The following is a 26,624-nucleotide window of genomic DNA, read 5'->3' on the forward strand; positions in this document are numbered from 1 at the left end:
AATAAGTCATACTCTTTTACTAGTTCTGCTATGTTAAATTAGGGGTTGAAAAATGTGCTCATAAAAGAGAACGAGTATACCCTTGTTATGTTATGTGTTCGTAGGGGTTGAAAAATATGCTCATAAAAGAGAATGAATTCACCCCTTCTATGTTTCATATTCTTATCTGTTGTCTGATCTTCTGTTATGTTACGTAGTCTGATGTTCTGCTATGTGTTCATAGGGGTTGGAAAATATGCTCATAAAAGGGAACGAGTTCACCCCTAAAAATATGCTCATAACAGAGAACGAGTACACCCTCTAAAAGTGCTCATAAAAGGAAATAAATTCACCCGTAAAATGTGGGTCGTAAAAGACCGTGGGTTCACGGTGTAAGGTGCTCAATTTCCCAGGGGCTCCTGAGTTGGCCTCTTATGGCCTAGTATGGCCCACATCGATCCATTTTCTACTACTCATGGGAGTTCATAATTTCATCACGGCAGCTAGTATGCGAGGTCTGCCAATTGCGTGACAGTGTGTTTATTTTTTCTAGGGATGCATATTGTCATTTGCCTGGTGCCAAGCTGCTGCATCCATTATACGAAATAGTTACGGAGAACTTCGAATGGAATCGAGTTCTCCAGTGCAAAACCTGACAATGCAGTAGAGCCTATTATTGGCTACTGTGTCAACACGCTCATTTTCGACATGTCCTGTTACGGATCAGATAATGACGTCAGTGTCCTATTGCTCTAGCTAATCGAATATCAGAATAATGTCTTGCACAAGGCCGTGTTTGAGGATGACAAGCTCATCGGTTTTAAAAACATTTTGTGAGACATAGCAGATAATCACACAGAGGCAAATATCAAGTGGATGGTAGATACAAGATAAACTGATGTTTACAAGATTTTGCTTTGATCCGCTGTACGGATTGTATAAAAAGGGTGTATATTTCAAGTAACGCTCTAAATTATTGCTCAAACTCGTGGATAACGTTTTGCTGCCTTGTGGATGATGATAACCGAAGGTCGAGTCTTGGTAAAGGCAACAAATATGTTGGAAGAGAACAAACATGCATCAAACGAAGAAACGATCACAGAAATTGTCTGTATTGAAACTCTCGTCACCATTGAGAACGAAAGCTGCAATCACGGTAAGAAGTACTACTTACATCGCCTGCATAGTTAAGAAGAATTTTCTGAACACCGAAAGGCTAATGATGGTTTGTTTGATTCAACAAAAGACTACATAGTAGCTAAACGAAACATCTTGTGAAATACAGTTTTATGATTCTCCAACAGACGGGAAAATACTTTTGAATAAACCATACAACCATAGTCTAACGTGGAGTGAAATAAGGTACTCCGTGTGCGCAAAAATGTATATGACCAGCAACTCATATACAGTGGGTAAAGATTCAAAGCAAGAGAGAATGCTTAATATATTAATGTGTGATCCTCACGTTAAGGAACTTATCAATATTCAAAACCAAAACTAGGACTGTTTGAAAAGGAAATTGAAAAGAATTCCAATAAAACACAAGTCCGATCAACAATCACACACTTGTCACTGGTTACAGAAATGGAGACATTGAGTTTTGTAATCATGAAATCTAAGCTTTGTTTCGTTCGACTTAGAAAAAAAAAATTGATTAAACGTAAGCTTAAGCGTGTAACAAATACTGCCAATATATATGGAAAAAAAGTACGTGACTAGTTCTTCAACATACAGTACGTCACAATCATTAGACTGCAAGTGTGACAGCAACAAGAAACATAGTAATACTAATGACGCTGCCTCTGATACATTAAAATCACTCTGAGAGATTAGAAATCACATACATCCGAAAATAAAGTTTGTCAAAGAAATTATCTACATCTTAACCCTCCTTCGCAGCGTGCTTAATTGTAACATTAAACCACGCGCGCGGAGTCTCACTCCGCAATATGTATTTATCTTCTTTTTAATGTGTAATTTCTTTTCAAACGATTTTAAATTGCCAAATCTAAGTCAGGTAGAGTAATAAAATATTAAAACTCTTCAAAGGAGTTTATACTATAAAATATACGTTGGCAATGGTCAAAAGCACTTTAAAAGAAAATATTCAACAACTTAAAATCGCTTCAAAACAAAATACACATTAGAAGGAAGATAAATACATATTGCGGAGTGAGAATCCGCGCGCGTGGCTTGATGTTACAATTAAGCACACATGCGTCATTTTCATCAGCCGATTGCTCACATTCAGAATTAAGATTGCTTTCTTGGACTACGTCTAAATCACAATCATCTCAAGCTCCTATTTCACCTTCTAATATACGCAGTATCCGTTCTTGTTCTTTTTCGTCCATATTTGTGTACACCGCACACTGAGGCAAACTCCTTAACTTTGAAAACACTGAATCACCCGCGCGGTGCGACACTCATCAACGAAACTGTTTACTCAGAGCAAACTACCTGCACACTGCTGATCAAATTCAGTGTAGCCCGTGTTCGCGTGACGTCCGAGAAGTTGCCCCCCCCCACTGAAGCATTAATGATCTCTTCTAGTGCAATCGTTAGTGCTTCGTTAGTGCTTCCTAGAAAACCAACTCCCAGCATTAGTGCTTCAATAGTTTGGACGCTAGAAGCAAGAAACTTAGGGGGGGCAGCTTCACGTTAGCCCCCCAGAAAACACTAACGATTAAACCTAGTGCAATCGTTAGTGCATCGCTAGTGCTTCCAGAAAACACTAATAGTTTCGTTAGTGCTTCAATATTTGTCTAGATATGGCCAATTACATGTCACGAAAAGCCCATAAGGAATACATGGGGAATTTTTCATTCGGTCAAATTCCCGCCAAATTCAAAAGCGCTAATGATATCTTCTAGCGCAATCGTTAGTGCTTCGTTAGTGCTTCTTAGAACACCAACTCCCAACATTAGTGCTTCAATAGTTTGGACGCTAGAAGCAAAAAACTTTGGGGGGCAACTTCACGTTAGCCCCCCAGAAAGCACTAACGATTAAACCTAGTGCAATCGTTAGTGCTTATAGAAAACACTAATAGTTTCGTTGGTGCTTCACTATTAGTGTAGATATGGCTTATTACAATCCATGTAAAGCCCATAAGAAATGCATGGGGAATTTTTCATTAGGTCAAATTCCCGCCAAATTCAAAAGCGCTAATGATAACTTTTAGTACAATCTTTAGTGCTTTATTAGTGCTTATTAGAACACCAAGTCGGAACATTAGTGCTTCAATAGTTTGGACGCTAGAAGCAAAAAACTTTTGGGATGTAACTTCACTTTAGCCCCCCAGGAAACACTAACAATTAAACCTGCTGCAATCGTTAGTGCATCGTTATTGCTTCCATAAAACACTAATGGTTTCGTTTTGCTTTGCTATTAGTGTATATATGTCCACTTATATGTCACAAAGGTGTCCAAACTCATGAGGACTGCGCCCACGAGTTCGAAACTTACGCTCACTTGACCTCAACCTCACGAACTTAACGTGAGATAAGACTGGTGATGTGAGCGTGAGGTTGAGTGAGCTCTAGGTGAGACCGGTGAGGTGAGCGTGAGGTTGAGTAAGCGTTAGGTCAGACTGGTGATGTGAACGTGAGGTTGAGTGAGCGTGTGGTCAGGCTGGTTATTTGAGCGTGAGGTCAGACTGGTGATGTGAGCGTGAGGTCGAAATGAGTTTATGAGCTGAGGTCGAAATGAGTTTGTGAGCGTGAGTTTTAGTGAGATTAGATCAAAGTGATCACCTCTGGTTACGAATATCCCGTAAATACATGGGGAATATTTCATTGGATCAAATTCCCGACAAATTCAAAAGTGCTAATGATATCTTCAATACAATCGTTAGTGCTTTGTTAGTGCTTCCTAGAGCAGTACCTCTTACCATTAGTGCTGCAATAGTTTGGATACTAGAAACAAAAAATTTGGACAAACCTAAAGTTAGCTCCCCAGGAAGCACTAACAACCAAACCTAGTGCAATTGATAGTACATTGTTAGTGCTTCTAGAAAACACGAATAGTTTCGTTAGTGCTTCATTATTAGTAATGAAATTCACGTAAGAAAAACATTGTTAATTTTTCGTTGAGTTAAACTTCCGCCCAATTCAAAAGCCCTAATGATCTCTTTTAGTGCAATCGTAAATACTTCTTAGACCACAAAATCCGAACATTAATGCTTCATTAGTTTGGATGCTAGGAGCAAAAAGAAAAAAAGAGAGCTAACTTCATGTTAGTTCCACAGAAAGCACTAACGACAAAATCTAGTGCAATCCATAGTGCATCGTTAGGACTTGTAGAAAACAGTAATAGTTTTGTTGGTTTCTCTATTAGTTCTGTTTTGGGAGATGATTTCATTATGTTTCTAATTTTTTCGTATGAAAATGTAATCTTTTTTCCTTGGTTCATATATAAACAGTCATTTTATTATTTTTTTCTTCTGCATTGTTTTACGATACGATAAAAATTAACTACACTCCTTTGTTAATTTTAGTATGTTTAATTTTGTTCACTGAGTATGTAAAATAGGTTTTTACGGGTTTTGGAACTACGTTAATTGATCTTTTACAATAGTATTATTTATTTGTGAACTTTAGGCTTCATGATTCAAAGTTGTATACGAAAATGAAAATGCTAAGAAGACTGTAATTAAAACAATGTAAGTGTCTGTACCGTTAATTAATGTGGAGTAATTAATTAATGTCAAGTAACTGTTATTGATTAACCTTTTTCTTGAACAATTCTTCTAATGGGTTTTGGAGAAGAGTGGAACAGAGAGTATGTGTGAATAAACTCTCATTATTCACATTCTCTTCCACTCTTCTCCAAAACCCATTCCAGTGTTTGGAGCTCTTAAAAGTCACTCTAAGTAGGAGTATTACAAACCACCGAGCCCCAGAAGTCCATCGTAGATCCGCCTCTCGAGAAGAGTATGCGTGAATAAACACCTATTATTCACATTCAGTTTGCACATCTCAATAAATAAACAATATTTTCATTCACTTCCATCTACTACTACATTCTACTGAACTGTAACGCCTTTTTATGTTTAAAAATAATTATACATTGTTTAATAATTGTAAATGTTTAAGTTCAGTAATTCACCATGAGTAGAGTCAACTAGAAGTGTTTTCGCAACGAAGAAATAACAACATGAACTGTGAAATATCTTTCAACAAACTCTCGAGGGTTGAGAGTGGACAAACTTTACTCTCTCCTTTACCAATCACCTCGAAACCGCGGTAGCCAGAATTAGCCCAGGATAGGGGACTTATATTAAGAAAATCAAAATCTCAGGAATATGCAGAAGTCTTTTAGTCTTGTAACTCTTAGCCCGTACAAAAGTACTGATAGAAATATGGCCAATGATTTATGACTATTTTGTAGAACATTCCACTTTAATATCACATGAAATCCATCTTCCGGCTTGCTTGGTTGTAAAAAGTTATAGTGTGTATTGGTATACTGTGTAAAGTATGTGTACTGTCGCTGATTTGTGATAACAATCAGAAACAGAAGTAAAATACAGTAATAGTTTTCTCTTAATAGTTTTGTATTGAAGGGGAAACGGAAAACCTACTTTTATCTTAACATTTTCTTTGTTAAAATTTCTATTCGGGTTCACACCCTTCCCCCTCAATATTGAATACGGAAATGGAGAACTTCTTTAGAATTTGATTGTTGATTCCAGTATATTTCAAGCATTACTTCTCTGACCTAGGCCTGTGTTATGTCGATAACGCTATCATCGATATCTATATTATCATATATCAACATTCGATATCGCAAATATATGAACATGAATATATCTTTCTAAATTTTCGATATCGATATTCGGGGGGGGGGCGACGAGGTATAAGGAGCCCCTAAGACTTGCGATGGATGAAGAAATTAAAGTTACTTTTTACAATCATTATATCTTTATTACAACAAATTGCAATGTAAATACATCCACTTGCAAATTTGCAATATTATATGATATAATTTCTTAGACGTCAGAACGTTTCTGTTCCCTGAAAAAAAGAAAGAAAAAATCACTCGCAGAAGCAAGTGCTTCGAACTTTGAACTAGAATTTACCATAAGAAAGTTTTTTATTTCTCTCTTATTTGCAGTTTGCCACACTGATATATTTCTGACAAAATTGAGGTTTAGTCCAAGGCCTTTCGAAGTTGCAACCAAACCAACCGCCGAGCTGTTTGGGTTGCCTACTATTTTAGGAAAAGAAGATTTGCAGGTGGTAATGCACTTTTGGGGTCGTGTATACATATCACTGTTGAGTTGATACATTTATAATTATTGAAGTATGCCTTCTTTGTTTTTATTTGGTTAGTGTATATTGAATAATTAATAGAACACTGTATGGTATTAAATTTCGTACGTTGCTGGTAACCCTGTTAACAATTTGTGTTTAACGTAGAAGATATCTGCTAGGGTAACCGGGGTGAAAACAGGAATCTCTTTAGAAAAATTGTTCAAGAAAAAGGTTAATCAGTAACAGTTGCTTCACATTAATTAATTACTCCACATTAATTAACTGTAAAGACAATTACATTGTTTTAATTACAGTCTTCTTAGCAGTTTCATCTTCGTATACAACTTTGAATCATGAAGCCTAAAGTTCACAAATAAATAATACTATTGTAAAAGATCCATTAACGTGGTTCCAAAACCCGTAAACACCATTTTACATCCTCAACGAACAGAATTAAACATACTAAAATTAGCAAAGGATTGTAGTTAATTTTTATCGTATCGTAAAACAATGCAGAAGAAAAAAATAATAAAATGACTGTTTATATATGAACCAAGGAAAAAAGATTACATTTTCATACGAAAAAATTAGAAACATAATGAAATTCATCTCCCAAAACAGAACTAATAGAGAAACCAACAAAACTATTACTGTTTTCTACAAGTCCTAACGATGCACTATGGATTGCACTAGATTTTGTCGTTAGTGCTTTCTGTGGAACTAACATGAAGTTAGCTCTCTTTTTTTCTTTTTGCTCCTAGCATCCAAACTAATGAAGCATTAATGTTCGAATTTGGTGCTCCAAGAAGTATTAACGATTGCACTGGAAGAGATCATTAGTGCTTTTGAATTTGGCGGAAGTTTAACTCAACGAAAAATTCCCAATTTTTTTCTTACGTGAGTTTCGTCACTAATAATGAAGCACTAACGGAACTATTCGTGTTTTCTAGGACCACCAACAATGTACTATCAATTGCACTAGGTTTGATTGTTAGTGCTTCCTAGGGGGCTAACTTCACGTTTGTCCTTCAAAGTATTTTTTTTGCTTCTAGTGTCCAAACTATTGCAGCACTAGTGTTAAGAGTCACTACTCTAGGAAGCACTAACGAAGCACTAACGATTGTATTAAATATATCATTAGCTGTTTTGAATTTGTCGGGAATTTGTCCCAGTGAAATATTCCCCATGTACTTATGGGAGTTTCGTAAGCAGAGGTGACCACTTTGATCCAACCTCACTCAACCTCACGCTCAAAAACTAATTTCGAGCTGAACTCACGAACTCATTTCGACCTCATGCTCACTCAACCTCACACTTGCATCACCAGTCTGACCTCACGCTCACTTAACCTCACGCTCACATCACCAGTCTGACCTCACGCTCACATCACCAGTCTCACCTAGAGCTCACTCAACCTCACGCTCACATCACCAGCCTTATCTCACGTTAAGTTCGTGAGGTTGAGGTCGAGTAAGCGTAAGTTTAGAACTCGTGAGCGCCGAGCTCGTGAGTTTGGACATCTTTGTGACATAAAAGTGGGCAGATCTACAATAATAGTAAAGCAAAACTAAACCATTAGTGTTTTATGGAAGAACTAACGATGCACTAACGGTTGCACTAGGTTTAATCGTTAGTGTTTCCTGGGGGCTAACGTGAAGTTGCACCCCAAAAGTTTTTTGCTTCTAGCGTCCAAACTATTGAAGCACTAAGTTTTCAACTTGGTATTCTAAGAAGCACTAACAAAGCACTAACGATTGCGCTAAAAGATATCATTAGCGCTTTTGAATTTGGCGGAAATTTGACCCAATTAAAAATTCCCCGTGTATTCCTTAAGGGAATTTCGTGACATATAACTAGCCATAGCCACACTAATTGTGAAGCACTAACGAAACTATTAGTGATTTCTGGAAGCACTAACGATGCACTAACGATTGCACTAGGTTTAATCGTTAGTGCTTTCTGGGGGGTCTAACGTGAAGTTGCCCCTCTCAAAGTTTTTTGCTTCTAGCGTCCAAACTACTGAAGCACTAATGTTGGGAGTTGGTGTTCTAAGAAGCACTAACGAAGCACTAACGATTGCACTAGAAGAGATCATTAATGCTTCAATGGGGGGGGGGCAACTTCTCGGACGTGTTCGCGTGATTGTGAAGGGGGAAGCTACACGACAGGTAACACCTGGCGGTGGCCTATCAAATTAAGAAAAAGAAAATATCTCCATTAGCAGTGTGTGACTCTGCGGCAAGTGCTACGGGGGGTTAATTCACTTATATTGTTGTTTTAAATTCCGTAACACTACGTAGTGTCAGAAACGTTTTTCTATATTAAAGAGAGCTATAATATGCACACAACTGAAGAGAACTTCTTGAATCTGACTTTCAATAATAGCAAGCTTGTCAGTAGTGGAATGAAACACCGAAAGCTTCAGTAAAATGAGCTCTTTACGGATTTTGACTTCAAATATCACAGCAATTACTTGTTTACCATGTCTTCTAAGAACAATAATGTGTAAGAGCATTAGGTATATAGATGCTGACATTCGTTGTCACTTTAGCTGTTTTTAAGATAAGAAATACCTGAGCCTCATGGGGTTAACTGTAGAAAGACTACTGTTTCAAGATTCCATTAAATGTCGGCAATGATGCGAGCTAAGTAGCTGGGGAGACATTGATCAAATTAATGTAAGATGTACTGACCAAACTCTAGAGCAGGATTTGAAGACTGACGTACTGGAGAATTCGATTCGAGGGTACGTTGTACTCCTACGAACTACCAATAAGAAACATTAAATAGTTTGAAATTACAAATTTGAAAGCGATTGAACTTAAACAATTATATGGAAAGTATGATATTTACAAATATGAATGTTTTATTTTTTATATCTATAAATTAAAAATGCATGTGGTCACATGAACATGCCGAGGAAATCTAGTTAGTTCCCAATATATCATCTGACTACAACCTCACCGAGGGATCTGCGTTGTGCTAGCATTGTCAAGAAGAATGAGGGGAGCAATATACCACTTTCCCCATCGGCAATACATATGATCTCGGAGTAATAAACTAATAGTACCAAGCACAATATAAAACATGTAACAATTATAATGGTGTGCTATTTTAAATCTTTCTATTAAAGATATTATTAACACATTTTTGAGGTTTTAATACAAAATATAAGCAAAATATTGTCTTCACACAATAGGATGAAAAGTGAGCATAGCCTTGTCAGAAAGAAACTACCGATTTTCATTCTGTACCACACGTCTCAATTCACTTGCAAGTCTGATAATGATGTACTCGACTTAAAGAACATGTGAGAACATGCACATCAAATTAAAATATATGAATAAAAAGTCAAGCTGATCTCTCAGTTCCATATCCTTCCTCTGCTATGATAACGGTCCACAACATGAAGGAAGTTTGCGTAAGTGAATTTGATGAATAACACGTTTATGTTATGTACCGTCAGCTTTCTTATAAACTACTTAATTGTCTTAAATAATAGGGTGATTAAAGTGCTATAATAAATTTATAAATTTACTGTATCATTAACTCTTTTAGTAACATTTAAAATATACTTAACTAATTTCTTTCATTTATAAATGTAGTACAAGTGTAACAGCAACATCAAGCTCCACTTACTAATCCGTTACATGATGTTCCACAAATTTCAGTGGAATAAAAGTTTTAGAGAGTGGACGTGTTTGCGTTATGAGAGTAAATATATCACTAATCACGAACTTAATTTTAAAAGAATGCCATACACAAAATCAAAATATACGGCCACAGACAGAATATTTGTTTTGAGTGACATGGTTTAAAAATGAACAAATACACATTGTTTCACAAGGTAGGCCTACATTTTAAAAACATGTAGTATTATGTATGACTTAAAAATGTTTAGTCAAGTTTCTGTGCATTAAAGTACTCCAAGAGTTGTTCAAACAATTGTTTAAATTTTGATAAGGTAAGTTTGAATGTTGAAATTAATATTTCACTTCGTCATTTTATTGAAACGTTCTTCTTCCAGGTATCTTTACATGACGGTAATAGGAACCAGTGTGGTGGAGCTGTTATTAACGAACGATTTATATTAACTGCCAGTCATTGTCTTCAGTAAGTTTTCTAGAAAGTAATACACCAATGTCGTATATGATTAATACATATCTTTTAACGTATATTCAATTTTATTCCTGTCTGCAATATCTATATTGCATTTATGCCAGTCAATAATTAACTACTTCTATTTCTTTTAGTACAAAACTTGATTTAATAGATAAGTGCATTTGTATATATGTATGAAAAAGAAGGATTTATGACTGACCGATCAACGCTTAAAACAATTTCTTTAAACTATATATTTGCCATGTACGCAGTACATACGACTTTGATGTGAAGTCATATTTAGGAACATTTTTTAATTTGACAAGGAATGTGGATGTGGGTCGCAATTTTCATAATAAGATGTGCATATCACGGAATTCCTTAACGTCCGTGATGTTCCTTAACGTGTTATAGTCATTAAATTTCATATTTTGAATTTTCATTTTAAGTATTTTAAACTTGGGTTTCAAGTGTTTTTAAAATATTTGACGTAGAAATAAGATAAAAGTAAGAAGAAAATTATTTTCTGAGATTTATAAAAATTGATGTGTTTATAGCTCGGAAATCCTTTAAGTATGAAACATGAAATTTTATTATTTGGATTTTCACCCAAAGTTATTAAATATGTGTTTCAAAGTCTTTGTATGTTCTACCTGGAGTGGAATTTAAAATATGTGGGGTTATTTTACAATTTCACTGTTCACAAGAGGTCAATTTCGTATTGGATTTCGAGCTCCGAAACTGTAGGTTTGTTTAATTGCCTTCTGCGTTCGCAACTCAATATGTGTCATCATTGGCTTTGCTTGTATATATTTAGAAGTTGCAACAATCGTTGCTTACGCCGTTGCTAAATAAAAAGTGTTGTGTCGCTTTCAGTTTCCACAGCAAGGAGAACAGCTTCTGTAATCCATTTTTATGATCTGAAAGTGCAACAGGAGCTAAAATACTTCTACTATAGTACGATAAAATGTTCTCTTTTTACGGCAAAGTGTATGCCAATGAGTTAAATAGTTGAGAGTCAATCAAATAATCTTGAAAGGCAAGAAAAGATACAACCGCTTTTATACTTTTCAACCTATTGGTATTGTCTGTTTCATAAGTAAATGCATGATTTCCGCGGGATAGTATATTTTGTCCTTACTATAAGGATGAAATCGGTACACATTCCTTGCTACCACCTCGCGATTTAATTAAATGTTTTAAAGGTTTTGAAAGCTCAATCCCTAACCAAATCGATAACTGCATGATCTCTCTTTCCAGTTTATACAAAACACTGTAGAAATACCATAAAACTTAACAAAAAGAAAAAACGTCATCTCAGAGCGTAAAGCTTACGGTTATCACCATGTATTTATAGAGTAGAGGTCTTCTGTATCTTGTTCATTGGATCCGTGCAAAATTTTTATTTCCGCGACTCGCGTTCGAATCTTCGTCCTACTTTTTTATTTTTAGTTTTTCACTGATCAGGTAGAATTCCAGTAAAAAGAAACATATGGTTACAGTTTAAGGTGCGATTTGATATTCTGCAAATATTTATTTATTATCAAGTCAAAAAGATGAAATAGAAGTTTACAAGCGTAAAATTGTTCTACATTTGACTATTAATAAAAACTATGAATAACTTTAGAGCTCAACAATAAATTGAATTTTCTTCAATTGTAGTCCAAAATTAGCTATGGACAAGGAGATGGATTTCAGTTGATTTGCGTGTGGTCAGCACATTGGCTTCCATCATATTTATTTCTGGAACTAAATATAACTAATTTTACTTTTCTTTTATATATAAAATAGTCACCTTTAGCTCTTAACGAAACAGAGAGCATAGAACAAAATATCACTATAGCATTGCATTTTGTTATATAAAGAAATGAAAAGTGATTCATTTATACTTGAAAATGTCGGAGGTAATATGACAAATGTTATGTACAATTGTATAATAGGATTAAGGAATGGTTTATAATAAAATAAACTGCAATGAAATGCAGGATGTTTGAAGTTAGCAAAAATATTTGCCCTTATATGCTGAAATACAAGTTTCTTGAATAGATAGGAAAACTTCACCTAGAAATATACTTCATGAATTTGACTCTCGTTAGAATCTGAAATATATTAAGAACTTTAAACCTTGAAGAACGCAACACAAATTTTACGTCCCATGGTTATAATATGGTCGTTACAAACTGACTAAACTTGCGATAAATATAGGAAGCGGCTCACTAAATCAGCTTATGTTTTCCACATTTTTTAAATATAAATTAACGTATGTAACGCCGGATTTTTATTCAAAATATATTTTTTCCTTTACATATATTTCAGGGAGAACATGTAACGTCAACATTTCATTAGCAAACGTAGCAACTGATCAAATTGAATAATGCAAAAATAGCCAACTTTGCTTGCTAGAACCTGTTTTTGGTGGAAGTCCCTACATATTTTTTTTTAAAAGTGTTTGAATACTTCGGAAAGGTTTGCAGAATGCTTGTTATTATACATATATGCTTGTTCTGTTTGGCGCGAAAAAACTTTGAAGAAATGGTCTGCAGAGTTGTTTCTAGAATGTGTTATTAGTTGTAGTATTTGATTTGATTTTAGCATCCCATTCAGCAGCAATGCTTTATAAGACATGGACTTACAGCTTAACGTGGGATCCGAAATACATGAGACTCCGCCGAGAATCGAACTCCGTTTTTAGAGAAAAGTATCTTACCACAGTCAGTTCTTATCCGTTTGTGTTGGAACAGATATTATTATACTAATATTTGGAAGCAGTGATGAAACTGGTTAAGAATTTCGTGACCTCAAACTAGTCACACTCGTATGACCGGAACAGCCCTGTTGATGACAAAACGTCGTCCTACACACGGAGAATTGATATGACACTACCCCTGCTTTCTGGTGGTCTAGTGGCTAGCATGTGCTTCTTTGGTTCTTGTAGTCTAGTGTTTGATTCCCGTTAAGGGTCAAATAAAATTTTACCTTAACTAGAATTTACTTTAATTTATCATCTATCTCCTTTAGCCTAAAGGAATTAAACATTGAGAAAAATATATGGGAAAATGTTAAAGACTACACTTGAAAAATGTCTGCTGTATGTTTTGTAACTTATTGACAAAATAATAGAAAGACAGGAAAGGAAATCTCTTGAGAACTGAAACTGAACAATGTTTTACCATTCATGTTTAATTTGCTACTTGCGTGACATACTAAATTCAATTTAATAAAAATATTGCACAAAATTTGCTACTTGACTGTTGATAGCATGAAGAATGATAGGTATTTTTAAACATTAAGCATTACACCTGATTTTTATATCACTTAATAACTTAAATAAATAACAAGACACTAACAATACTATTAATCTCTATCTACATTGTATACAAATGAAATCATATCATAAGGAAAAATGGCTGAACCGTTTGAAATGAATTTTATTATCGTAGTTAACATCTACCTCGGACTTGATTGTAGTCACGCCATTTTTATTATATTGCTTATCGTAACAGAGGAGAGGGGGTTAAAATTTATGGCAATAGAATATTCTAGGTTTTTGAGATGAATCTTCATATATATATATATATATATATATATATATATATATATATATATATATATATATATATATATATATATATATATATATATATATATATAAACCTTATTTAAAACGAGTGTGCACGTGTCCGACCGTGTTTAGAACTTTCGGTATTAAGTGAAGAATTGGGGTAATTTGTATCATTTTTGAACAATATTTGAGAATGATAATATCGAGGTTGTACCTTGTCATCATAGCAAAACGGACGCAGCCCTTGAAATTATCTTTTGAATATAAGGTCTACTGTATTTAGCATTTGGTCCAGTCGGCTTTCTATAATTCATTAACGCATATATCATATCAGGAAGTGATTAACATAAACACCTTATTTTCAAATATGTGAACCCATCTTCCCCTTCCTTAAAAATCTGCTTTTGAGGGCAAAAGTGGACACGCTCTAAATACACTGTCAGTATATAAAAGTGACATTGTGATTGTCTGTCCGATCATCACGACAAATCGAATTAACCGTTTGAAATGAATTTTTGAATACATTTAGTACTTGAAAGAAAATGATTAGCTGACGTCTACTGTAAACTACACAAACATATGATGAATTAATATTTTACTCGAGAGTACAAAGTCTACTGTATTGGTTAACGGAAAAAACAACAAAAAACTTAAGCAGGAATCGAACACAGAACCCTTTGCACGTGAGTCGTAGATCTTCTAACTCTGCATGCCGTCACTTGATAATTTTACGCTTCGTCTCATACATGCATCGAGTAAGAAAAGGATGGCACCGAAGCTTATTTACCAAAGTGTGCTTTCCCCTTGTTAGTTAACTCTCGCCGGGCTTTTTTCATGTTACTTTCATATAATACATGTTCTAAGCGAGGAAAGGAGTATTAAAAATATAAACAAAGAGAATTTCTGACGAATCTCTTATCATAGAAGAAGAAGATGAAACTCGGCATTTGAACTCCTCCTCCCAAATCTGAGACCACGTGGTGCATCGTTTACGGAATTTCAACTCTAGCAAAGAGAGCAAGGCAACTACTACAATTTCCCGTTTTGTGTTCATAAACTGACCAAAGTGTGTAAGTATTTTAGCTGTTTAAAATAAATCTAGAAAATATTTAGCAGTCGGATTCAGTTGGATTTTTTCATTTCACTTTGATTGATATGCTATTCTATTGGCAAAGAGGTTTGAATATTTCGCAAATAATATTTCCATAAACATATTCTTCTTGTTCGAAGAATGAGCACTTCAACTAGTTCGTGTCTGACCTTTAGAGTTTGCTCCAACCTATATTTTTACATGGATTGTGTATTCTATTTTTGATTTTTAAAAATATATTTTCAGGTCGTTTGAACCCATATTAGACACCTAGACAGCGGCACAAATCTGTCTTCAACATTGGAGGGATGGGAACGGGTAAGACCGTTCACATATTTTTTTAAAGGGAAGTTCAAAAAAATTATGAAGTTGAAAAACAATGCAGTGGAGGATAAAGGGAAGAGAATTCTCTTCAACGTTTTAAAGCAGGCAGATTTGAGGTTTATTCTGGGGGACATAAATTTCATCTCACATTCCCTTCTGTCAATCGAACACAAAATATCACTTTTCTGCCCAAAAAACACACTTCAAATCGGATTATTGGGGAACAGTTCCCTTCAGTTCCAAGATTGGAGAGGACATGTTTCTCTCATTCTCCCAGAATTTGCTCCAGTGAACCTAGAAGCACAATTGTAGTAAGCTAATAATCTAGTTTAATTATGGGTCACAATAGGTCAGCGAGCTACCAATTTTTATACTCAAATATGTGACTTTAATCTATTTTGGGATATGTGGAAATTGCTCCCAGCTTGGCTTGTAGATTAATAGAGACTTTACCCAGTTCGCAAACCAATCATCTTTCATGAAGCTGATAGTTCTAAGACTGGTCAGTTGCTTCATTGGGACTGTAACATCCGTTTCAGCACCGAGACTATGAGAAATGTTTCTACAACTTAAGTTGGGATCTTTAAATACATGAACTCTCCTCAGAACTCAATCTCTTGACAGGGTTGATTCCATAAATGTTACATTCTTTTCATTTTCATGTGAGTATTCCGCAATAGAAAATTAACCTTCCAGAATACATACTGTCATTCCACTCGGTATGAACACTAGTTTATTAATCATATTCTCATTTAATATTGGACATGATTTCTTTTCTTCAACACTGAAACATCTAATATTAAAAACAAAATGTACTAATAGTATATTCTTTTCTTCTCTTTATGTTTTCACACAGACCAGTATTTCATTGATAACATTGTGTTTTAAAAGAAGGTGTGTTCAGTTCACAGTTAAGACAGAGATAAGACAGCCACTTGAAAGCGGTCCAGGCTATATTGCTTTGCTCTTCTGCCTAGTGGTTTTCTCTTCTGCCCTCAGGTTATATTGCATCAACCTGCTACTTTCATTTCAATTACTTGTATATTTAGTTTCGGATGTAAGCTTATTTTTAAATTTTAATAATAGGAAGAAATCTAGAACATCGCTACTTTTGATTTACCTATGTAGAATCATAGTTGCAGACTTATATTGTTAACTTAGACAAGAATAAGAAAAAATCTAACAGAATGACACCATATTTAGAACTCCAATATTACAAGTAATGAGTGTTCCTTCGACAAAAGAAAAAAAATACTACAAGTAATGGTTGTTCCTTTGACGAAAATAAAGAGGCACTTGACGAAGATTCGAACATGGATCAGCTGATTGGTAGGATAGAACGTTCCCCACTACAGCACACACTCACGTGCTTTTTTCTTGCTATACACTTTAAACATTCAACATGTGGTTTTAGTTTATGTCGTCATACCGTATAACAGTTTCTCTGCTTTCCCTGCTTGTCACATTATTCGTGTTATTTGTTGTGTAAATTGCATTTGAAATCATAATATGTTTTGTTCTTTTACCAGGATTCACAGTTTTGAAAGTTTTTAAGATCAATTACATTAAGTGAGCTGATTTTCTTATATTATTCATCGTTTGAAAAGGGAAAAGATATTATCAAGCGGAAAACATGCATTTACTTATGAGACAGACAATACATACTTCACCGTGGTGAATCATAATCCCTATATTACGCTGAAGGTCTTCTATAAATTTTAGTTCGTTGTATACCTTCACACTATAGAAAACAGATTACGGAGCAGTATTCTTCTTTTGATGTTAACGAACAATCGTGCCGTAATATTTACTTCGAAACTGTGCAAAACGAACTCAAGTATTAACGTTAATGCCTATCACTAGCGAAGACAATGGTGCGCACAAAATCTTATGAGCGCCCAAAACCGTATATCCTATCCACATATGACTATTACAAGAGTACACACACTTATTGACTTACGATTGTAGTTTCAATGGAAAATATATATTGAAATATTTAAGTTAGAAAAACTCCTGCAAAATCATATCACATAAAATGACAACCATCTTGTAAGTATCTTTAATAGAATATTTTAGAAATTTTGTTGTTGCCTATTCAAATTTTAATAAATTGCTTTCACTGGTGTGGAACATTCAGTTTTACATACTCCGAAGCTGTGACGAAGAGAGAGAATAGGAAGCATGTACGCTTAATTTTTATTTGACGGTAATGCTATTTTTTATTTACAAATTGACGATAATGAACATTGTATCTGCTTTTAGAAAATTATAATCACATTTTTAACTTTTGTTTAAAAGAATATAAACAAAGATAATAATATAAGGGAGTGTGGAACCAACAGTATCAAAATAGTTAATTATATGAAGAATATTTTTACGCATTATCAAAAGCTTGTAAATGTATTAAGATTGAAATAAAATTGAAGCACATGTACAAGAAAAACATTAACAATGAACAAAAATAACTATAGTAGGAACCAATAATAATGTTCTTAATGAATAATTATAATTAATACACAAAATCTTCCCAATTAGAGGATGATGGAAGTTTGAAAGTAGCGCACCAGCACTAGTATCAAGAGTATTTCTTATTGCCCTTTTTTTCAACTGCAACTGGAGGTTCCAAAATGTGTTCACTCGAAAATATGTATCACAATTTGTAGAAAATTAGAAACATATCAAACATATATTCTAAATGATGAATTATTCGGGACCATAAAGTGACTTACTATTTGTAACAAAATATATTCGCTGTGTACAAATTTTCCTATTTGCTAGATTAAGTGTTGAATTAGATTTTCATCAATTAATATTTCAGTGAGAGTACCTTAACATGGAAAGTAATTGCGGGAACTACAACATTTGAAGAGGAAGGTCAAAGACGAAATATTCAGAAATATTACATACATCCAAACTATACATTCACCAACATATATCCAGTTCATGATATTGCTCTCGTAGAGGTATGTATTATATACGTTTAGGAGTATATAAAATTGATTTTAAACAGTCTATTGTGAGTATCTAAAGAAATATATTCCCATTCACTAAACAAGCTTTGAAGTCAATGCAAAATTAAAATCTACTGTATACATTGCCAGAAAAGTTCTATACATCAGAATCAAATAAGAATCAAGTATGTAGAACGAAATTTACTACTATGCTTGGTAATATTTTTTGGTTGGTATAATTATACTTGAGCATCCATTTCAGCGCTGCTACCAGATAAGATGTGAACCTATAGCTTAACAGGGAATATGTAACATTTGTTTTCTTCATGTGGATAACAAAGTAGGCTACAGTAATGCTAATATTGAAATAGCTACAAAATAATATAGCAATTTAAAATCATTAGGTAGACTAGAAAGTATTAATCATGCTGTACACATTATATTCATTATTTTTTTAAATAAAGAAGATGCAATGCGCACGTGACTCTACAAATATTTGGCATGGTATACCTACAGGTTTGTCGAAAATATAACTTGTATTATCTTGGCGTAGTGGCGCGGAACCACATCACGGATAATGACCGACGGTCAGAGCCAGTCATACTATTTCCTATACTTCTTCAATATTATTTATGAATTGAGACTCAGCTTACGTAGAACATATGTAGAATAAGTATGGAATTTTGGTAGTATATGAGGATGACTTGGTTATGATGGAAGATGGGGGATCGCGAAGTAACCTTCTAAAGACAATGGGGAAGGATTTTATGTCACGAACACGCAAGGATAAATTCAAACTTTATTTAATAAAGAAATGGTACCTTATTGCTTCTCTTTACTACAGTGGCAGCTGTGTATCCTACAATATATTACAACCGCCACTAAAATAGTGACTTTGCAGTTCTTCTTGTCCAGGGAAACAAGTCCCACCGCTAAATACCACTGAGATCCAGTGTACTTGCTGTTCCTATATTTCTCTATAACACCGAACAAGTACTCAGTGATGGACAAATGTAAAGGAAATAGAGGAAGAAATATTGGAGTTTAAAACTTTTAGAATCAAATGTGCAGTATCCATGCAATCACACTGATTTTGAATGCGAATTCGTGCGATTTGGACGATCTATCTTTTAAAAATTTGTGTAGCGCGTTTGTATTTCTCTATAGAAATCTCCCACAATGAATGTCACCTGTAAACTATTGTCACGGCATTGCCAACACAAGAGAATTAGCTAAAGCGTCACACAACATTTTGAATACTACGTAAGTATTGAACCATACTGCAAGCTACTTATCAATCAATAGCCGTTTATGTTATTCAGCCATTATGATATAAAATAAACTACTCTCAAAAGGAATATAGTTTGCTTAGTAAATGTAGCCACATAAATTACAACCAGTCCACCATTTACGGTGGACAGTCATAAGGAAAGTTCCTAACAATACATGTAAACTTATTGTTCAGAGATTCATATACTGTGATGTGAATTCCGTAGGAACTGGAGGACGCATGGTGATTATAAGTGTGTTTTGATCAGTGTAAACGTAGATAGAACCTTTTACAACGTGTATTTATTTTTCAGCTCAGTGAACCACTTGTACTTGACGAAAATGTTAAACCAATTAAACTTCCATCACGAGAAGAATCAATAGATGACAACACGCTCATGACAGTAACAGGATTTGGACAAACTGAGGTATGAAGATCCAATATTTTATAACTGTTACTCTAGATATTTAAATTTGAATTTTGTTATTGTTTTAAGAATGGATGATTGTGACCTCATTCGTTTTAACAATTTTTTGTGTATTTATTTCATGTATGTAATTTAAAATTTTATTATTTATAATATGGTGCAATAAATTCGGATTCCTAAATTACTTTTAGATAAGAAACTATATACCAACATTTTCTTAGTTATGAGTGAACTGAACTTCACTCATACGTTTAGTGGTTTTACGAAAACTTTGATACGGTTCCTATTTTTAGATTAAATAGTTTGTTTTTAATTCTAATATTTAATTTGTTGTTATTTTCCATTGGTTAAATTTAATTTCTGTTTTGTATTAGTTACGTGCAAAGGCTCTAACCATATTTGATGTGCATACCAAATGCGAAAACACCAAGTATGTTTCACTTTGGGCTTTCTACCTAGGTATATCATCAGTATGATCAATGACATTTCACCAAATTTTCGGTAAATGATTAATCACACGCTGACAACAATTCGCAGGTTTGGAGTTGAAGAACTCACGTATGGCTATTTGCATAGCCTTCACATCATTAAAAGTATCCCAATGAAATAAATTTTCAAAATATGAAAATGATGAAAGTGTATAGTGGGTTAGCTAGGGTGAGAGACCGAGTTGGGAAAATCTTCTAACCAAAGCTCATTAATTTCTGACCTGTCATTGCATCAGTGTGGCTTACCGTTATCATATTGAATGATAATCGCTTCGCGGTTGACAAAACCTGCTCGCTTTTCCCAGAATGACTCCTCCAGCCTGTCTGGCAGTTAACAGTACAAGTCCAATTACTGATTTGATTGGGATCCATAATAGTTTTAATGTAAATGCCTCAATAGGAGATAAGAATGACGTTATAATAGAGTTTTTACGAAGAAGTAGAACGGGTATTTGACTAATTCTCGCCATACCATATAAAAATTCTCTTAGGGGCATTTTAATGTGAAGGTAGGATGATTGGATATTTTCAAACTTATTAGAGGCAATGATAGTGTGCATAAGGAAAATAATGATAACGTCGTTACACTTGCGAACTTTACAATATCTCAAAGCTTTTCGGAAAGAACAGAAAATTCCCACATCGCGACATTCATGAATACACTTATATCCCCCCTATGGAAAAACACATAATCAAATTGATCAGTTTTAGTAAATAGAAGAAGACAATCTTGCATAATTGATGTTCGCTGTTGAAAGGAACTGACTGTACTACTGATAATTACCTGATAGCAGCAATAATAAGAGAGAGATTATCGTTGAATAAAGGTAACATTCAACATCTTAAAACGGTGAGGTTGAATTGAAAGAGTTAGAGGATAGACAGAAGAGAGGCCAATACCTAATTGAAGTGTCGAACAGATTCTCAGTTTTAGAAAGTTAGAAGTGCTTGGGTTGAAGCTAGGGATACTATTACAATTTTAGCAAACGAAAAATAGGGGGACGCGAAAATACATAGGAACAAATCATGGTTCAATGATTAATACTAAACTAGCAGAAAAAACTGACAAAATTGTGTTGCTACAAAATCCGAACGATATAAGAGCAGAAAATTTTGTTGACATCAGGTGGGAAATCCACAAAACGTTTAGGAAAAAAACTATTTTCTGAAAGCTAAAATTAACGAACTTGAAAATAATACTAAAACAAAAGCATTCGTCACACCTATAAGGGCACTTATATATTAAAGGACTTAATAGCCCCGTATTTATATATTAAAGAAAGTCGATGGATTAATTCTCACTGATACAGAGAGTATCTTAAGTAGAAAGAAAGATTTCTTTGACGATTTACTTAACACGCAGCCAAAAAACTAATGGTCGTGGAGAAAAGGAAATGCACACAGCAGAACAGTATATTCTAGATGCTAACCGAACAGAAGTAGAAATCGCTGTAAAGATGTTAAGGGAACATACGTAAATATCAAGGTGTAAACAAAATTCTTGCTGATTAATTTTAACTAAGGGCAGACAATTATGGAACAAGATACAAAAACTCATTCTCCTTATCTGGAACAATGAGGGATTATCAAAAGTGTGGAAAGAATGACCGATTGTTCCAAAATAAAGGAAATGCGACAAAGTCTCATTGTAATAATTATCGAGACATTTCTCTTCTGTTAACATCATATAAAATTCTCTCAAACTTTCTACTAGCAAGATTGACCCCATGGGCAGAAGAAATTATTGGAGATTATCAATATGTATTTAGGCAAGATCGATCAACAATCGATCAGGTATTTACCATTCAACCAACATTGAAAAGAAATGGGAAACCAATACCGATACATTAATTCTTTACTGATTGTCGAAAAGCCTACTCCTCGGTTAGAAGATAAATTTTGTACAATATTCTTACAAAATTTGGAATACAAAAAATTTAGTTACATATTTAAACTGTCCTTAAAAGCATTAAAAAGTGATGTCCAACTAGGAAAACTGTAGCCCGCGTTGAGAATGGCCTGAAACAAGATGAGTTATCGCCATTATTATTCAACTTTGTTTTGGTGTACTCTATAAGGAAAATCAAAGGTTGCAACCACGGCATTGAGCTGAATGGAATTCATCAGGTTATGGATTTTGTTGATGATGAAAATCTGACAAGGGGTAATGGGAGAACAATGTAAAAAAATGCAGAGGTCTTATTATTCGGTTGCAGAAATGTGTGTTTAGAAGCAAATGCAGAAAAAAACATGCAAATTTGCCGGGATAGTAATACTTCAAATTATGAATACGTTCAAATGTTGAATACTACTTTCGACAAAATAGATATCTCTAATGTAAGAGACCAAATAGATTCAATATAAGAGACCAAAATCATATCCACGAAGAAATTAAATGTTGAGTGGAAGCAGAAAATTATTATTGTTATTTAGTTCAAAATCTTTGTTTTCGCGAATTCTGTCGAGGAATTTCAATCTGTTTTTTGTTCTGTGAAGGTGCCAAACATAGTCACTCACTCTGAGGGAAGATCGCAGACTGAAAATATTTGAATATAAAATCATGACACGGATATTCGAACCCAAGAAGAAAGGGAATGGGGAATAGTGGAAAGTACTTAACAAAGAACTGGATCACTACCAAACATTGTTAGGGCCATCAAGTCTTCTTCTTCTTCTTCTTCTTATTATTATTATTATTATTATTGTTATTATTATTATTATTATTATCATTATTAAACCTTTTACGATTCTTGGTAACTTTTGTTACCATGGCGTAGTATCGCGTTTGACTGCTTGTTTAGGTTACATAACAGGTGTTTAAGCCGAGTTTTTTTTTATTGGTCAAGTCAAGGATGGACCAATGAACACCCGAGATTCATTTTGGAACCGGATGGTAACTTTTGCGGCAACAAGTGAGGGCGGAATTGCATGACTATTTATCTTTTTTCTTAAGGTAAATTTCAAAAATTGTTCATGCCTTTAGTTTCCAAGACATCAGATAAAAACGTTGTATACGAATTGTGGGTACCTTTATATATTTCTCAATTTTTTTTAGTCCAGGAACTTTAGCATTTTTCTTCGGAAAAATTAGAAGCCAAGGTTTTTCTTCACAAAAACGTTCATTAGGTCATTCTAAATGACATATCAAAAGTCCCCGACTTTCTGCTGTACGCTTCCCCTTTTTTCGGGGGGTGGAAGTGGGGGAGGAAAACGCAATTTAAAATACAATCAAATTCAGCTTATTTGCATGTTAACCTAAATATTCCGAATAAGAAAACAAATTTTACCGGGAACGCTTAGCACATGTGCTCGTAAATGTTTCACAGGAAGTCCCAAAGAATATCGGGTCGGGTTTCGGAAATATGACGTCATCAAAATGGCCGACACTAGAATTTGTAGTGTTTTGTGGGAATGGTTATAACTTCCCGCAGAATAGTGGTAAAACCGTCGCTTTTGTTTCAGATTGAAGATAAATAATTACCAAATGTACGGAATGAAACGTGGTTCTGTATCGTTAATTTCTTTCGAAATACAATAACAAAAAAACTAGTTTTTGAGTACCTGGTTTTAAGTGTAAATGCAAATAACTCAGTAATCATAAAATATTTCCAAATGTATCTTCAAACAATGGTTGTAGGGCATTATAAAACCTTTCCTGTACCTGCATTTTTTTGTATTTTGAAATGCAAGGAAGGTATGTTGTTTTATTTAATAGTCCGACTCTTGTAAAGACAATATAAGCCTACTTTAAAAAAAATGAGAAAAAAATTGGATATAAGATTCAATATCGCATTAGAATCCGTAAGTCACATACACCCTAGACACAGATACAAAACTGAGGATTTACAACGTTCGGAGATATATTCTTATCGTTTATAGAATGAGAAATGTAAAATTCAGAGTAATAATGAATAAGAAAGGTAAGCTATTCAACTTACCTGAAATGGTTTACTTACTGAGTTCCTTTGCTGATTGATAAATAATAATTGTAATTATAGCATGTCCACCCGGTTTGGGACATGCTATAATTACAATTATTATTTATCAATCAGCAAAGGAACTCGATAAGTATCCGGCCTCTATTTCTTCGGCGTCCATGAATATTTCACGTTCAGATATTCCTTCCGTTGGAGTGACATTCAAACAGGATTGTCCGTGACAATTTGCACAAGCAAGAGAACAGAACAGACCCAGCTTTCGACATCCACACACATTGCCGCATCCTTTAAATCATGAACAGAAAATCATTTTAAAGGGATGGTGGAGCAGTTGGCTGCGTTGATCGAATTGGTACTAACAAATTGTCTTTCATAACCCAACCCCACTCCTCAGGATTTAGTTGGTTTCCAAGCCATGTTTGTGCGTGGTAATAAACCCGAAACAAATGTTGTGCTGCAGTTGAAGTCGGTGGTATGGCTTTTAAATCGACAGACTTATTTCTCTTCACGGATTTGGTGAAATAATGGTAACGCTAATCATTTAGTGAAATGTCATTTGCAGATGCACCGTATAATCCTCCTAAAAAAGTGTATGCCATTTTCAGTTGTTTCTGGATGGGAAACATTACTTCGATTAAAAATTTCTACGACATGTTTTAAATCTGGACGTTTTTGTAATAATTTCAAATAAGCTGATTTCCCCTTCTGAAAAATGGCGGATGTTCCATCAGAGCCTAAAAAAGCATGTAGAAATAAAATGTGATTTTTGAATACACCTTCTAAACTCCTTGATGAGTAAATCTTCTCGTCTGTCTTTCCTTTTCCTGGCTTCAAGAAAAAAAAATCTAAATTCGGCGGAGATCGAGCTGTCATGATTACTAACAAATGAATATCCTCATCAACAATAACTGTAGAATTATAATTAATTTTTGATGTCGTGAGTGCGGTTTCTACAATAAGGACATCAGCATCATTCTCTGCTTCTTTGACATCAATATTGACAGCCTTGAATTTATCAGCGAGCAAAGCAATCAACCTACTTTTGTTTGCATTGGCGAGAAAGTTTTCTTGGCTCGTAGTCGCAACCATGTTTCCATCAAATATAATTGTTTTTGATGCTGCTTTCGAGCATCGTCGAAGTTACTCCATGCCTTTTACATTTTTCTGAGGATTACCATACCCATCAAATATGATGACAGTGTTTTGACCAGTGTTTTTCCACATATGCCACATATTCATCACAAATATCCATGAAAGAATCGTTTTGACACCACACCACTCGATGAAGAAGGAACCCTCCATTAACGACGTAGTTTGCGTTTCCGAGATCAGGATGAACATTGGTCGGGTTGAAGATGTTGAATAAGGATGATTTCTTCGTTTTTCTCATTCCAGTTGCATCAAAAAGAGCCATTGGGTAATGATCCAATTCGAAATTTAAACATGCTCGAAGGTCATCATCTGATCTTTTGATTATGCTGAATCGTTGAAACAACAGCAATGGATCGACAGGCACAGTAACATCATGTACCGTAAGGTGACTGTTCACTGATTGAAGAGAAAGAACCCTATCAGTACGAGGGGGTCACGAAAATGTATGTCATGAAAATTGTCACCAACTTTTCTTTCCATCATGGTTGCTCCAATGTTCAGTGCATCGTAGCAATTTATCTTCTCCACATTACCTGTAACCCCTGTTGCTATAGACATGATCACTTGTACATTTGGGAAAGGGTTGTGGGAACTGAACCACTCTGATACTTTCCTAACATCTTCTTGGTCCCATTAGATTCGAGATTCTCGTGCATCTACGTGCTGTTCTCCACTTGCAAACGAAATCCCACAAAAGTTTTCTAGTCCTTCAGAAATGTTACTCGCCCTTAACAAACCAACAAAAAACTTAGTTAAACATTCTCTTTTGTACTTCTTCCATGCACAAAGCCTCCTCGTATCTTTGAAGACTTCATGAGTGACTGTTCTATTACCATATCTGTTGGAGTTCGACTAAAAAATTTGTCTGATCGCTTAACAGTGAAAAAGTCTGCAGTAAATTTTCTATAGATTTCTCCATTCATTATGTACTCCAACTTTACCATGTCTTGTACAAACAAGTTGGCACTTTTAGCGTACAAAAAATGTCCTGCGGCGTGGAAATACGGAATCATCCTCTTCACTGCAGACAGATATGCCTTCCAGTCACACCATCCTCTCTGTCCTAATAAACTCTTTACGGATTAACA

At 34.6% G+C, this 26,624-nt stretch overlaps 1 protein-coding gene across 1 annotated transcript; it reads left to right on the forward strand.

The window, feature by feature from the left end:
- The first annotated feature begins 1,054 nt into the window (after positions 1–1,054).
- Positions 1,055–25,857, forward strand: LOC145677361 (trypsin-like). The gene is made up of 5 exons (XM_081747878.1): positions 1,055–1,135; positions 10,261–10,346; positions 18,129–18,273; positions 19,845–19,958; positions 25,780–25,857. Exons 1-5 carry the CDS (start codon positions 1,055–1,057, stop codon positions 25,855–25,857), a joined length of 504 nt encoding a protein of 167 aa, XP_081604004.1.
- The last annotated feature ends 767 nt before the right edge of the window (positions 25,858–26,624 follow it).

This window comes from Thermobia domestica, unplaced genomic scaffold (assembly GCF_964235325.1).
Source record: "Thermobia domestica unplaced genomic scaffold, izTheDome1.hap1.1 HAP1_SCAFFOLD_807, whole genome shotgun sequence".
Taxonomy (NCBI): Eukaryota; Metazoa; Arthropoda; class Insecta; order Zygentoma; family Lepismatidae; genus Thermobia; species Thermobia domestica.

What these genes read in the sequence shown, in the direction of transcription:
- LOC145677361 (XM_081747878.1), top strand. Translation starts at nt 1,055, where the DNA reads ATGCATCAAACGAAGAAACGATCACAGAAATTGTCTGTATTGAAACTC. An exon ending in ACTGCCAGTCATTGTCTTCA is followed by an intron (nt 10,347 to 18,128) that starts GTAAGTTTTCTA and finishes TTAATATTTCAG; the next exon opens with TGAGAGTACCTTAACATGGA. An exon ending in CAGGATTTGGACAAACTGAG is followed by an intron (nt 19,959 to 25,779) that starts GTATGAAGATCC and finishes TTCTCATTCCAG; the next exon opens with TTGCATCAAAAAGAGCCATT.